Raw genomic sequence first — 12,263 nt, 5'->3', positions numbered from 1 at the left:
GCATTTATCATGAAACATGTAAGCTAAGAACGTAACTAGAACATAATGACACTATACATATAAACTATACTATGCTGTACATGTACTATGAAGTGCTATGACTACATACAATGCAATTATTGTGCTGTCTACATGACATGCAATAAGTCTGTTTCAAATGCTATCGAAGTCTAAAAAGTGCTATCTGAGGGGGTAGGGTAAGTCTTTCTTTTCTCTTTTTTTCCTCAGGGAGTTGGCAAGTGATAATCTTTAAATAAACATAATGAACATCTTCAAAATAGAGCATCTAAGCAAGGTCAAAAGCAAGTCTCTTGCCCCCACAAACAATGAGCCCTTGAACCACTGCATTTGTCTCTGTTCAATCTTCTCCACTTCCTCCCCGTTTTGGAGCCATATTGTCAGATCTTTCTTGCAGATCTCAATCATCTAATGCCTAATTTATAGGATCTAAATCAAATCAACCCGCCAACGCACTGTGACGTTGTAGATCAGCTATTTTTGAGTGGTGCAACCACTCCTATATACAGCTATGTGTGTGGCTGTGTCCCTGGGTCTGTCCCTGTGTCCCTGGCTGCATGTGTCCAAGGACGAAAATAGCGTTTTAGTGTTTGTTCACCACCAAGTGTCACTGTTGCACAGCCTAACAGCCTCACAGACACACACAGGCCAGGGAGGAGGGCTTGTACAGTACAGTACAGTACAGTAGGGATCAGATTTCTTTTTGCTCTGGACACCATCTGCAGGCTTAACCATATAGGATAGGCCTATTCAGGATGCCCATTATGGTACCTCCCTCTTTCTCACTTTGATTGAATATTTTATTAACAGTTTGCAATACTAGTAAAGTGGTACATTATACAATGATGCTAAAAGGATAACACAAAAAGATGTAAGTATTTTTTTCTCTGCTCTCTCCTCCTATAGCAGAAGTGTGCTTCATGACTCATTTCACACGCAGTGGAGTGTAATGTATAGCTGCCTGTCACACATACATTTGGCCAGTAAGAACCCCTGTGCTGCTAACGGTGCATATTTCTCATTGCCAGTCCTCCACGTAGGCCTATCTAATTTAACATTTGTGGAGTTGGTCACCTGACCAAAAGCGGTTGACAGAAACTGGTCGACATGTTCTGTTGCCCCAACACGGGCAGAAACAAGGCCTTTTAACCAGGCTACTTACACACACTACAACTCGCTTACAATTCGCAAACCTGGCAACACTGTTCCGTGTTCTCATAGGCCCTCCAGGCCCGCCCCCACAGCTACTTTTCAGTCTCACAATCGGCCATCTTGCTTTTTACTTCGATGCGCGAGTGGACATTTAATGCAAATACATTAATTATAGCTCCAGCAAGCAAACACAAACACCTCAACTCCATCTCATTGTGAATAAGAATTCCGAGGGGAAAAATAATTTTTGGAACGCCACTTTCACCCAGTATGAAGCTAAATGTGGAAGCCGTGTGTGTCACACCAACACTGGTGACCCAGAGAATCCTGTGCCGATTCTCAGGCATCTGGCCTGAGGCACTGCCTGCGAGTTGGCTCTGCGTGCGCTTTTTCCAACTCTCACTGATTTATCCAGCTCACACGTCAATCACAGTCAGCAGCTCTCAGCCTGCACACACACGCACGTCTGTCTTGCGCACACGCGCACACACACACACATACACACACACAGAGACACAGAATAGGCATGCAGGCTAAGGCGAGTGGCAATTTAATGCAAATAAATTATTTATAGGTCCAGCAAGCAAATCATGATGGTCTGTAGGTCACAATCACATTCCGATTTGAGGGGTTGTGTTTTGTATGACATTTTGGCCAGTAGTTTTATATCTATCTCAGCTTTTGCCTGATAGCACACATGCTAACAGTGCTGACCACAACGTTAGCAGCATTTGATGACAGCTTGCCATAGCAACGTACAGTGTGCGCAGACCTAACGTGAGCTTCTGGGACAGAAACTTGCGTTTTCATGACAGCAGCAGCTGCTGCACCCTGTGATAGATACTGTGCTAAAGATGCTAAAGCAACACAAAACAACATCCACACGCAAAACAAACCAGGGACCAGGGTTGCCACATATCGTGGATGTGAGAGTGAAACAAGCAACCAGGTCTATAAAAATGTTAATAGGCCAGTTCAAAGTAGGTAAATCAGAAATGGTCCGGAAATTAGTCTTAAAATAATCAATTATAGTGTTGACTGTCACACTTTGTTGTCTAATGTTGTTTCAGAGCAGTGGAACTCAAACATTTCCATGTCAAGGACTACCAATAGATAAACAAGTCCAAAGTAGCTTATAATGATCAGACTTGCCAACACTGTCTCTAGGTTGAACGTTCGACTTTACAAGCTCACACATATGAAATATGTTTTTTTGAATCTTCAAACTGAGACATATTTGATGATAATACTGTTAGCACAGTCATCATACTCCAAGAGCATACAAATGGAACCAAATGGACCCTGATTTTCCCAGAGAGCAAATGGTATCAAATGGGGGTCTGTGGCCTAATGCATTTCAAACTGGGGCTTCTTGCTATTATATTCTCTGCATATCTTATCAACTTGGGGTGAATATTTCACCACAATACTTTACTGAATATTTCACAAGAATATAACACAAGAGTCAAATGTACGGTCAAATGTAATCACAATATAGGCTACAGATGTACATATTTATGACACAGTAAAATGTCGAACATTAGTGCTATCCCCCCCCCCCACACACACACACACACGACAGGCAAGGCTGTTGTTTGCATCGTTAGCAGGCAGCAGCTACCTTGCCACTGCTCTCTGTGACTGTAGTTGTTTCACCATGTTTGCGTATTTATGAGAAATAAAAAACACTTTCTGTTATTGCAACGACACTGGGATGAGCCCGGCGAAGCCGGGCGAAATTCTAGTATGGATATATAAGCAATTGCTCAGCCTCAATTAAGACGACACGACACGCACGCACACAAACACGCGAGAATGGAGTATAGGAAAGAAAACCAATCCAATGGAATAAAGCAATTTATAGCAGGTGACACGAAGTAGCCTATAAAATTGCCGACGTTTGAAAGTTGAAATGTTAGGCTATTAAATAATTAAATTTGATTCCTTTTATAGCTGCAGGTGTTTGCATTCAGGAGACATCCCATCCTAGATGAGACCTGTGGCGCTGCAGTTAAATTATGTAACCTCGAACTACTAAGAAAGACATTTGGCTTCTTCTTTTTTTTACTTCACTGATTTTCGAATTGCGTGGAGCTCTGTTCCACGAAATATTTGTGGCATTAAAGTCCTCTTTGTTATCCATGTTGGAGGCTCAGACTGGCAGATGCAGGACACGCACTGGAACTCAATGGAGATGCATCATGCTTGAATCATTTCTCTGCATAGTCGAGGCACTATCGCGAACCACGTGTTCAAAGACGATCCCCGACGATCTCCGTTTCATCCGTGCTGGCATTCCGCTTCTGGACAGTTGGACATCCTATATCCTCACTCTCAATTCTCCGGGAATGGACAACATATACTGTAACTGAATGTAACGCTTGTTCTTTACCACTTCCATTGCTTTTTTCCCCCCTCTCCATTTATTTTCTTGCATTTGATTTTGTGTTTTTCTTTGAGTCATTATGGCTTGGCCGTGTATCAGCAGAGTGTGCTGCCTGGCTCGCTTTTGGAGTCAACTGGATAAATCGGACCTTTCAGTCCCGCTGACCATCCAGAACTACTCTGACATCGCGGAGCAAGAAGTGCGATCCGTCACCAAACGGGTACCCACGGACCGTGTCACGAAGAACTTCTCAACCCCAGATCACCACCGTGGGTCCCCGCAGGCACCCGGCGATGCCCCGGGATCACGGGGATCATTCCGGGGACGGAAGGAGCCTAGCTACAAGCCCCGGGAGGACTACCATCCGCCCGGCGAGCCTTTCCAAAGTGTTACGCAGTACAAGCAGGATTTCAAACCGTGGCCAATTCCCAAAAGGGATAATTTCCCTTGGATTAGCAACAGAGGCAGAGCTGGTGGTAGTGTTCCGGACAGCCCGGTAAACGGTTCCCACAATGCCAGCCAGCAGCAACAGGGGGAGAGGGTGAACAGGGGGGAGCGGAGCAGAGGGAAGTGCGGGGAAGAGCAGCAACACACAGGCACCAGCTGCTACAGGTAGACCTTCCACTTCAGTGAGCGCTGTCCCTTCAGCACCACGCACGCACTTCAGCACCTGGCACTGTCCGCTTCCACTATACAGTGATTCTAAAGTCTAAACCCTTTTCTGCTATAGCATTAGGCCTGCACGGACGCCCAATTTGATACAACGTTGACCCAATCCATTGAAAATCCTAAACCGTGTTAATTTAACTCCCGAGTGTACTACAAATGGAACCAAATGGACTCAGAGTTACAGACCTGTAAGGGTCAATTTGGTTCCATTTGTATACTCTCAGAGTTACAGACCTATAAGGGTCAATTTGGTTCCATTTGTATACTCTCAGAGTTATACAGACCTGTAAGGGTCAATTTGGTTCCATTTGTATACTCTCAGAGTTACAGACCTGTAAGGGTCAATTTGGTTCCAACTTCCATGTGTATACTGATACTCTCAGAGTTACAGACCTATAAGGGTCAATTTGGTTCCATTTGTATACTCTCAGAGTTACAGACCTATAAGGGTCAATTTGGTTCCATTTGTATACTCTCAGAGTTACAGACCTATAAGGGTCAATTTGGTTCCATTTGTATACTCTCAGAGTTACAGACCTGTAAGGGTCAATTTGGTTCCCACTATCAACGAATTATCCCCTGCACCATGCAGAGCCCACATTGAGAACCAGTGCACTGCATCTCAGGGCTCTCTGAAAGTTATGTGATGTTAAGTAGGTTGATGGCAAATTAGATGTACCCATTAATAATTAATTGATTGCCAGCATCTGGCCAGCTAGATCCATATGGAATATAGAGGCCCATCAATAATTCTCTCTCGCATTACATATTCTCACATGCACTGGAGTGCTATGGGTGGAACGTTAATCAATAGTGAGAAGCAGAAAAGTTGAGCTTGCATTTTTATAATCCTCGCAAGGTTAGCTGTTGACCTAAACATGGAACATAACAGAGTGCACTAAATAAAATCCTGAGTCTAATGTTAATAATTGACCCATAAATCAGTTAAATTAAGCCTTAGGATTTTGCTATGCACATGTGATGGTGCTTAGCTGCTTGTCTAAGTCATGGAAGTCATTATTTGATGGTGTGGTAGACAAAATATATATACACAAAGCCCTCATGCATATTTCACATTTTAATATTCTCCCTACAGGATATGTGATGGTCTCAATAGCTCCCTAAAGGGAGCGCTTCAAAAACAATACAGCTTTATTATTGTCTGAATATTGAATATGAATAGTTTTGTACATAAGTGAATACTAAGTTTTTACTTCAGAGTAGAATACAAACTCAACCAAATAGACTCTTACGGGTGCCCCTTTTGAGCCGAGCGACATGTCTCATTCTCCAGCCAGGAGTACCGTGCATGGACGGGGGTGAGACCGGCCAAAAGCACCAGGAGGAGCCCCTCTGCTCCATATAACACCAGCCCCGTGTCTGAAGCGTCCCGGCCGTCCCCTGAGACCAGCTACCAGGCTGCCTACAGTGTGGAGGCCCACAAGTCCACCGCTCTGCACCACCAAGCGGACCATGTCTCAGCCACCGCCGCCACTCAGCCCATCCCTGCGCCTCTCCAAGCCAGCGGGATCCCCAGCCCCTCAAACCGCCAGCAGAGCAGCGGGCCTGAGAGGCCCGACCTCAGCATCTCAACCAAGGTGGCACTTTCAACTCCATTTTGTTTATACAATGCAAGTAACAGACATGTATTGAGTGGAAAGTGAAATATCATATCTCTATACAATCTGCTACTCTGGATAGCTTCCCACTCCAAGGCCTGTCATAATTATGAAATAGTCCAATGCATAATCGCAATTATTTGAGAAAATTACAATTATTTCTGCATAATTATACATCCATTCATTTTCATGTTGAAAAATGTCATAGATTTAAAAAAATGTGCAGGTTTGTGGGCGCGGTAGGTTTAAAAGCATGTATGCAATCATGCAATGTCATCTTCATACATCTCCCAGGTGTCCTGCTATTAGTGCTGCCGGAGTGTCTCAGAGAAATACAGGATTCTGTCCCAGAGCAGCTCAAAGTGACCCAGCTGTTTAAAACAGGCCACGTACTGCATTACTGTAGGTAATGCCATAGGCAAGTGCTCCAGCTCTGCTCCTGACTTTGGCCTGAATAGAACTGGCCCGATGAGTACAGAGACATAAGCAAATGTTCAAATATGTGGACATTTCGTCCCAGATTTGTGTTCTCAGGGAAAATGAGACTGAGAAACAGGTGGACAGAGATGGGCAGTCGTACCAATAGTTGAACCTCTCAAAAACAAGTATTTTGGATTTACTTACATAAGCAGAGAATGAATACAACTCTGTCTGGGGCATCGTATGCTTATGGTCAGCTCAACCAGAAGAGGGGTCTTTGACATGACCCCTTTCCTATTTGCTCTATCCTATGGGGGATGTTACTCTGGGCAGCTGTTACATGACAGGGAAAAGGTTTTAGGGAATCTCCAGGGGGAGGGGAACTTCCGCCTCCTCCCCAACCCGCCTGCCCACACTGTGGCCATCTGCCAGTGGAGAATATTGTCAATGTGCTCTGGGCTAGACTGGCTTTAAGTGCTTTGAAGAGTTCAGTGGAGACATTGGCTGGCTGACCCTCCAGTCACCATTGCTCCTGGAGAGAGCAGTGTTTCCAGTGTTTCTTGAAAACACAATTGATGCATGAGTAGATAACGGGATGACCTGGTTGTTGGCCATTTTCATAATTCTAAAAATGAATGGCCCAGTTTGATCTCTTTGGGGGCCCAAACTATCTATCAGTATTGTTTGATGCTGGTGGAGGTCAATATAAGTGGTGACAATCGTCACATTATCAATTAATAACACCTGCCCACAGTGCCCAGTAATGAGTCTTTACAGTGTTACCATGACTGTTGGAGACTACAGTGCAAGGCGACTGTTTATTCATAACCCTAGAACACTGGGTAGGGACCCATCGTTGGGTCACGGACCAATTTGTATGGGTCTCACCTGGGACCTCAGATAATAAAATCAAAGAAAAAGGTCCCGTACTGTCTGGAACTTAAAAACTGTTGCTCTTTATTAAGTAAAGAGCTAAATTTACGTTAAACCTTAATCAGGACATACATGTGGGTGTTGTTTTTTCATCAAATAAAACATTTCCCAAAAGTATTTAATAAATAAAATGAAAAATCTAATAATTTCCAAAAAATAGATTAAAAAAAAGCTTAAGAAGTGGTGAAAATAGCAGATCTACAAGATCGTGTCCCGGTCGATTCTCTTTTGTGCCTTGAGCTAAAAGGTTTGGGAACCACTGTCCTAGAGAGTACAGTAAAACATAATAATGCTACATCTACAGTGTCATTATCAACCCTCAACTTTCTCTGTAAAACACATCCTTGCATGTGTTCAAGGGAACAGATGCACTCACGTGAACCTTTAGACACGTGCGTGTGTGCGCAGTGCGGGTGCATGCAAGCACATAGGTCACACATAGGTCACATTAAAGGTCATCTTCATTATTTAAAGTTTGAGCAGAGAAGTGAAATGAGTCCTTTGGGTTCATTCTCAACACGCACACACGCACACTCACACGCTCGCATGCGAACACACGCACACACACACACACAGGCAGGTCACAGTAAAGGTGAGCTTCCTGTGGGCTCCTTCTTGGCACACATACATTATGATGCAGTATCAAATACAAATGCATACTAACTATGCTATGCAGTGAAAGAAGTGTTGGGGCAACTTTCATCAGTTACTGTACAACTGAGAACAGGACACACACCAGCATGGCAGAAGATCGGGTCAATCTGACATAATCCACCTCAGTCAATGACTCCCTAGTCCTACCCACTGCCAATTCATTACTGATTCACTCACCGCACCCCCAGATGTCTGACCACACATCCCACTAAGCATCCACTGGGGATTGTCTATGCGCACACGCACACGCACACACACACACACACACACACACACACACACACACACACACACACACACACACACACACACACACACACACACACACACAATCCCGGGATGGGGATTAACTCAAATCAATTTGTTAAATTGCGGACACTAAATATGATTCGAAGGCGACCTGCAGTTCCGACAGCCACATTGTTCTCTTGAACCAATTGAAGGCAGGGATGTGTTAAATGAGATCGTAAACTGTGAAATGAGGGAACAAAGCGTTACTTAACCTGGGGCCATGCTGTCTGCCACCAAGCCACTGCATTCAGCACATGAAGAGCAGCGGTGCCGGTGTTCATGGAATAAGACCCGAGGCAACTGCGACAGACAAACAAATTGACTCAAATCTTGACTGTGTGAGCCAGGTAGAAAACGAAATTGAAAAGTGAAATTATGTTGACTGCAGGATAAATGTCTTAACCGGGGACCTGTACCGTTTGCCATTTAACTTTAAGCAGTGATCCGCCGCATGACAGATTTCAGGTTATTTGCTTTCATTTTGAATTTGTGCTGCCAGAAGGCAGAGGGAACTTTCCCTGAACTTCTGAATACTGTGCATGAAAGTGTTCTGTTATTGTGTGTGTGGCGCTGATGCTGACACAGGTGACTATACTATACTATACTATACTATACTATACTATACTATACTACTTCACAGTAGTATGGTACTTCACTGTCGGGGTGAATCTGCCCACAGGGACACTGCATCCTGAAATTCAACTCTGAAATCCCCTTTGTTGCTCAGCGACACGTTGCCCCTCCTCTCAGCCTTCCTGAATGTGGCAAGCCTGATTTAGGCATTTTGTTTTGCTCTCTTAACTGTTCCAGCCCATTGCTCCCTCTCTTTCTCTGGCTGTTCTTTTCACTTGGACCTGTTCCCCGTTCCCACGCTGACTTTCCTTAGCATACAGCAGTGTCCTGTGCCAAGTGGGCAGGGCTCAGACAGACGCTCACAGTGTCCTGTGCCAAGTGGGCAGGGCTCAGACAGACGGTCACAGTGGAAGAGTTGCAATTGAGAGAGAGAGAGAAAGAGAGGGTGAAACAGGAAGAGAACAAAGGAGTTGGGTAAAAGGATGAGAATACGAGAGGCACCGGTGTGCACTGTGCGTGCGTGCATGCATGCGTGCGTATGTGTGAGAGAGAGACAAGCGTGCAAGACAGAAGTGAGTGATAATGGGTTATTTGCCATTCTGGTAAAGTGTGATGTTGCTGCAATCCTTTTCAGCGAGAATCTAATTTAAGAGAAGCATCCCTTGCTTCTGCATACAGCAGCAAAATGTGTGTGGAGGTGTGAATGCCACACAAACACACACATATGCACTGCACGTGACGCACACACACACGCCAGAAGCTGCCAACGTTGACAGCACTAACAATGGGTAGTCTGCTTTTCCTTCAGTGATGATATGCCTTTATCTAGGACAGCAGCGAGCCCACAATCTCTGTCAACTTCTGCTCGGATTACCTGCTAAACATAGTCATGACTTCCACTGCTAGGCAAACAAGCAGCCCATTTTCAGAGAAAAAGTCAAGTGTTCATAATAACTCTTAAAGTGTTACTAAGAGTAGCAGTCTGGATTTTGGTACGTAGACTGATCCAGTAATAACTGACAACACAATATAGGCAACATCTAAGTGCAAAGAGCCCTTTAATTGAACCAAACCGATAGATAGATTGCAGTATGGCTTTCAGAATCGCTACCGTCAGCAGAGCAGAGTGCTCTAACAGAAGCAAGCAGTGATCTGTTTTGACAGCAAACCTGATGCTCTTTGCACACCTCAACCAGTCACCTCCTCTTCACATGGCTGGTGTGAGCAGCACAGATGTTTCCCTTTTCCGTCATCAAGCTTTCAGACCACTGCAAACCTTAACTGAAATGAACCTTTGTCAGGTAACACATCTGACTGTTTATTTCCTTCTCTTGCTTGTGTCAGCCACAGGAGCAGCTAGTGAAGACCAAGCTCTCTCCAAACCCATCTGCTGTCTTTCAAAGTAGATCGAGGGTCTTCAACATCTGAGTCTGCGTTGAAAACAACCAAACCATTCCACTTGGCCCAGCTCAACACAAGGAACGAACCAGGGGAGGTTTTCCGTTAATTCCACAAGAAATCTATGCAAGGGGAATGTACATTCTGTGTGCAAAGTCTCTGGAGATGGCGCCTCAGTATTTTAATGTCTCATTTAAACTGCGTCGTATGATGGCATCTCGTGTGAATCTGCTATTTTCGTCTGGGAACACCATCGTAAAACGGAGTATAAATTAGGTATAAGCCAGGAGTGAGTGAAAATCAGATGTCACGTAAAAGCCACTCACCTTTTACAAGCTTCCCTTACACCTACTGCTATGGAAATTAATATGCATGTAACAAAAATAGTTTGACAACCTTTTTTTCCCTTGCAGCACTAATAGACATAATGATGAGAACATGGCTGCTCTATGCAGTACTCTTGTACGTATGTATGTGTATGTCAGTGTGTACGTCTACACTGGTTGATTTGGAATGATTTGTCCTTTTGTTATACAGTACATATTGTTGGATCTATTCCCACGATGACAATGTCGTGGTTGTGTACAATCAAAGCACTATTTTGCCGTTTTCATGTTCCCCAGAACTCTGCAAGTCTTTTATTACAGTAATAAAAAAGGAAAATACTTTATTTATTCAATTAGGTTAGTATTTTGCGAAAGTATTGTTCGGGTCTATTAATTTATTTTGTAAAGCTGTTGTTTCAGAAAAATATGCGCAAATATGAAGTGTAAATGACCTTACATTAAAAGAATATTAGGTTCTTCTTTTTGTTTGCTATTTCACTTTTCTCCATCAGTTCAAGTTCTCATTTTGAATGCAAAGGAGTTGCACGGTAAAATACTTTAACATTGAGTGTATGAAATCTCTCAAGGGTTAAATTGAACAGCTCCACGAGGGAGTACTGGGAGCTGATGGTAGGTGTGGCGCTCCACCTCAGCAATCCATCTCCCAGCTAGGGGTCTAGCGCATTGTAACGGGGATAGACTCCTGCGTTTTACCGGCTGATACCGACAATAAGCCACTCCCGACCTACTACAAGGGAGTTGGTAACCAAACAATTGAAAACAATTTCAGAAAAATAACAAATCTACAACCTCGAGCTTGTAGATCGGCTTATTCAATGAATAAAAATGTCTCCATCTGTGTCAGTGGAGATCTGTGATCGTCTGTCAGTGTGAGACTATAAGCACAGTGGACTGTGGCAGCCTAGGATTGGACAAATAGAACCACTCAATAATTTGAACACATTTTCTTTTTTATTACAAGAATATTGATACATTTTTGGTCTTCCACTGAAATGAAAATACAATGTTCAGATATTTCCTATGCTATGTTAAATTTGGTCAAACACAACCACCTAGCCCAAACACTTTACACTCAGCCGATCCAAACATGGACAACATTATACAACGCTTAATATTACAATGAGTCACCAACACAACAGCCACCTCAGTCGTCACATATAAAAATTACAGTCAGAAAATGCACACTAGCATCCACATGCACTCCAATCCCAAATGAGCACATCCGTTACGTGTGCTTGCTCACACTCACTTTCGCACGCACGCACGCACACACGCACACGTTGGGGCATTGCAGTTTGCAGTGATTGATACTGTATACGATATAAAAATAAAACTGAAATTGCAACACACACCTTCATATAAATCACATTGGTCATAAATTGTTGATACATCATGACAATGACAACGGAAGATTAAAGGGCTTGATATACTTTTGTACGGCACAGTTTTGTGCGCCGGAAATGGCCGATCCATAAGCTCCCAACACACTGCAGCGTTGAGCTTGATTAACCCCTTTTGGTGTTTTAAGCATTAGGTTATACTTTAGCTATTTTTAGAAAAATCATGCAAATGCGGTGCAAATCTTTGAATATATATTCTTTCAGAGTGAACGTTTTTAACTCAAATCTTTGTTTCTGGGAGGTCCCTGGAACAATATATTTTCAGATGGGGGGTCGGCGGCCAATTACATATATTTTTGGGGGGTACTTGACATGAAAATGTTTGAGAACGACATGACATAGAAACATCAGACTGTCAGGATTTAGAAGGCATTTGTAGAATCGTCCTCAGGTCTAAATGGGT

General features: G+C 43.6%; 1 protein-coding gene across 1 annotated transcript; it reads left to right on the top strand.

The window, feature by feature from the left end:
- Positions 1-3,635: 3,635 nt before the first annotated feature.
- map6d1 (MAP6 domain containing 1) lies at positions 3,636-10,816 on the top strand (the record flags this gene model as incomplete). The annotated part of the gene is made up of 3 exons (XM_080779157.1): positions 3,636-4,168; positions 5,520-5,823; positions 10,066-10,816. 3 exons carry the CDS (start codon positions 3,636-3,638, stop codon positions 10,141-10,143), a joined length of 915 nt encoding a protein of 304 aa, XP_080635283.1. The 3' UTR covers positions 10,144-10,816.
- Between the last annotated feature and the right edge of the window lie 1,447 nt (positions 10,817-12,263).

The sequence above is a fragment of the Protomyctophum bolini genome (genome assembly GCF_963924005.1).
Source record: "Protomyctophum bolini genome assembly, chromosome: 12".
NCBI classification, from domain to species: Eukaryota; Metazoa; Chordata; class Actinopteri; order Myctophiformes; family Myctophidae; genus Protomyctophum; species Protomyctophum bolini.
The sequence above is the reverse complement of the archived record's forward strand: the minus strand, read 5'-3'. Positions and strand labels throughout refer to the sequence as shown.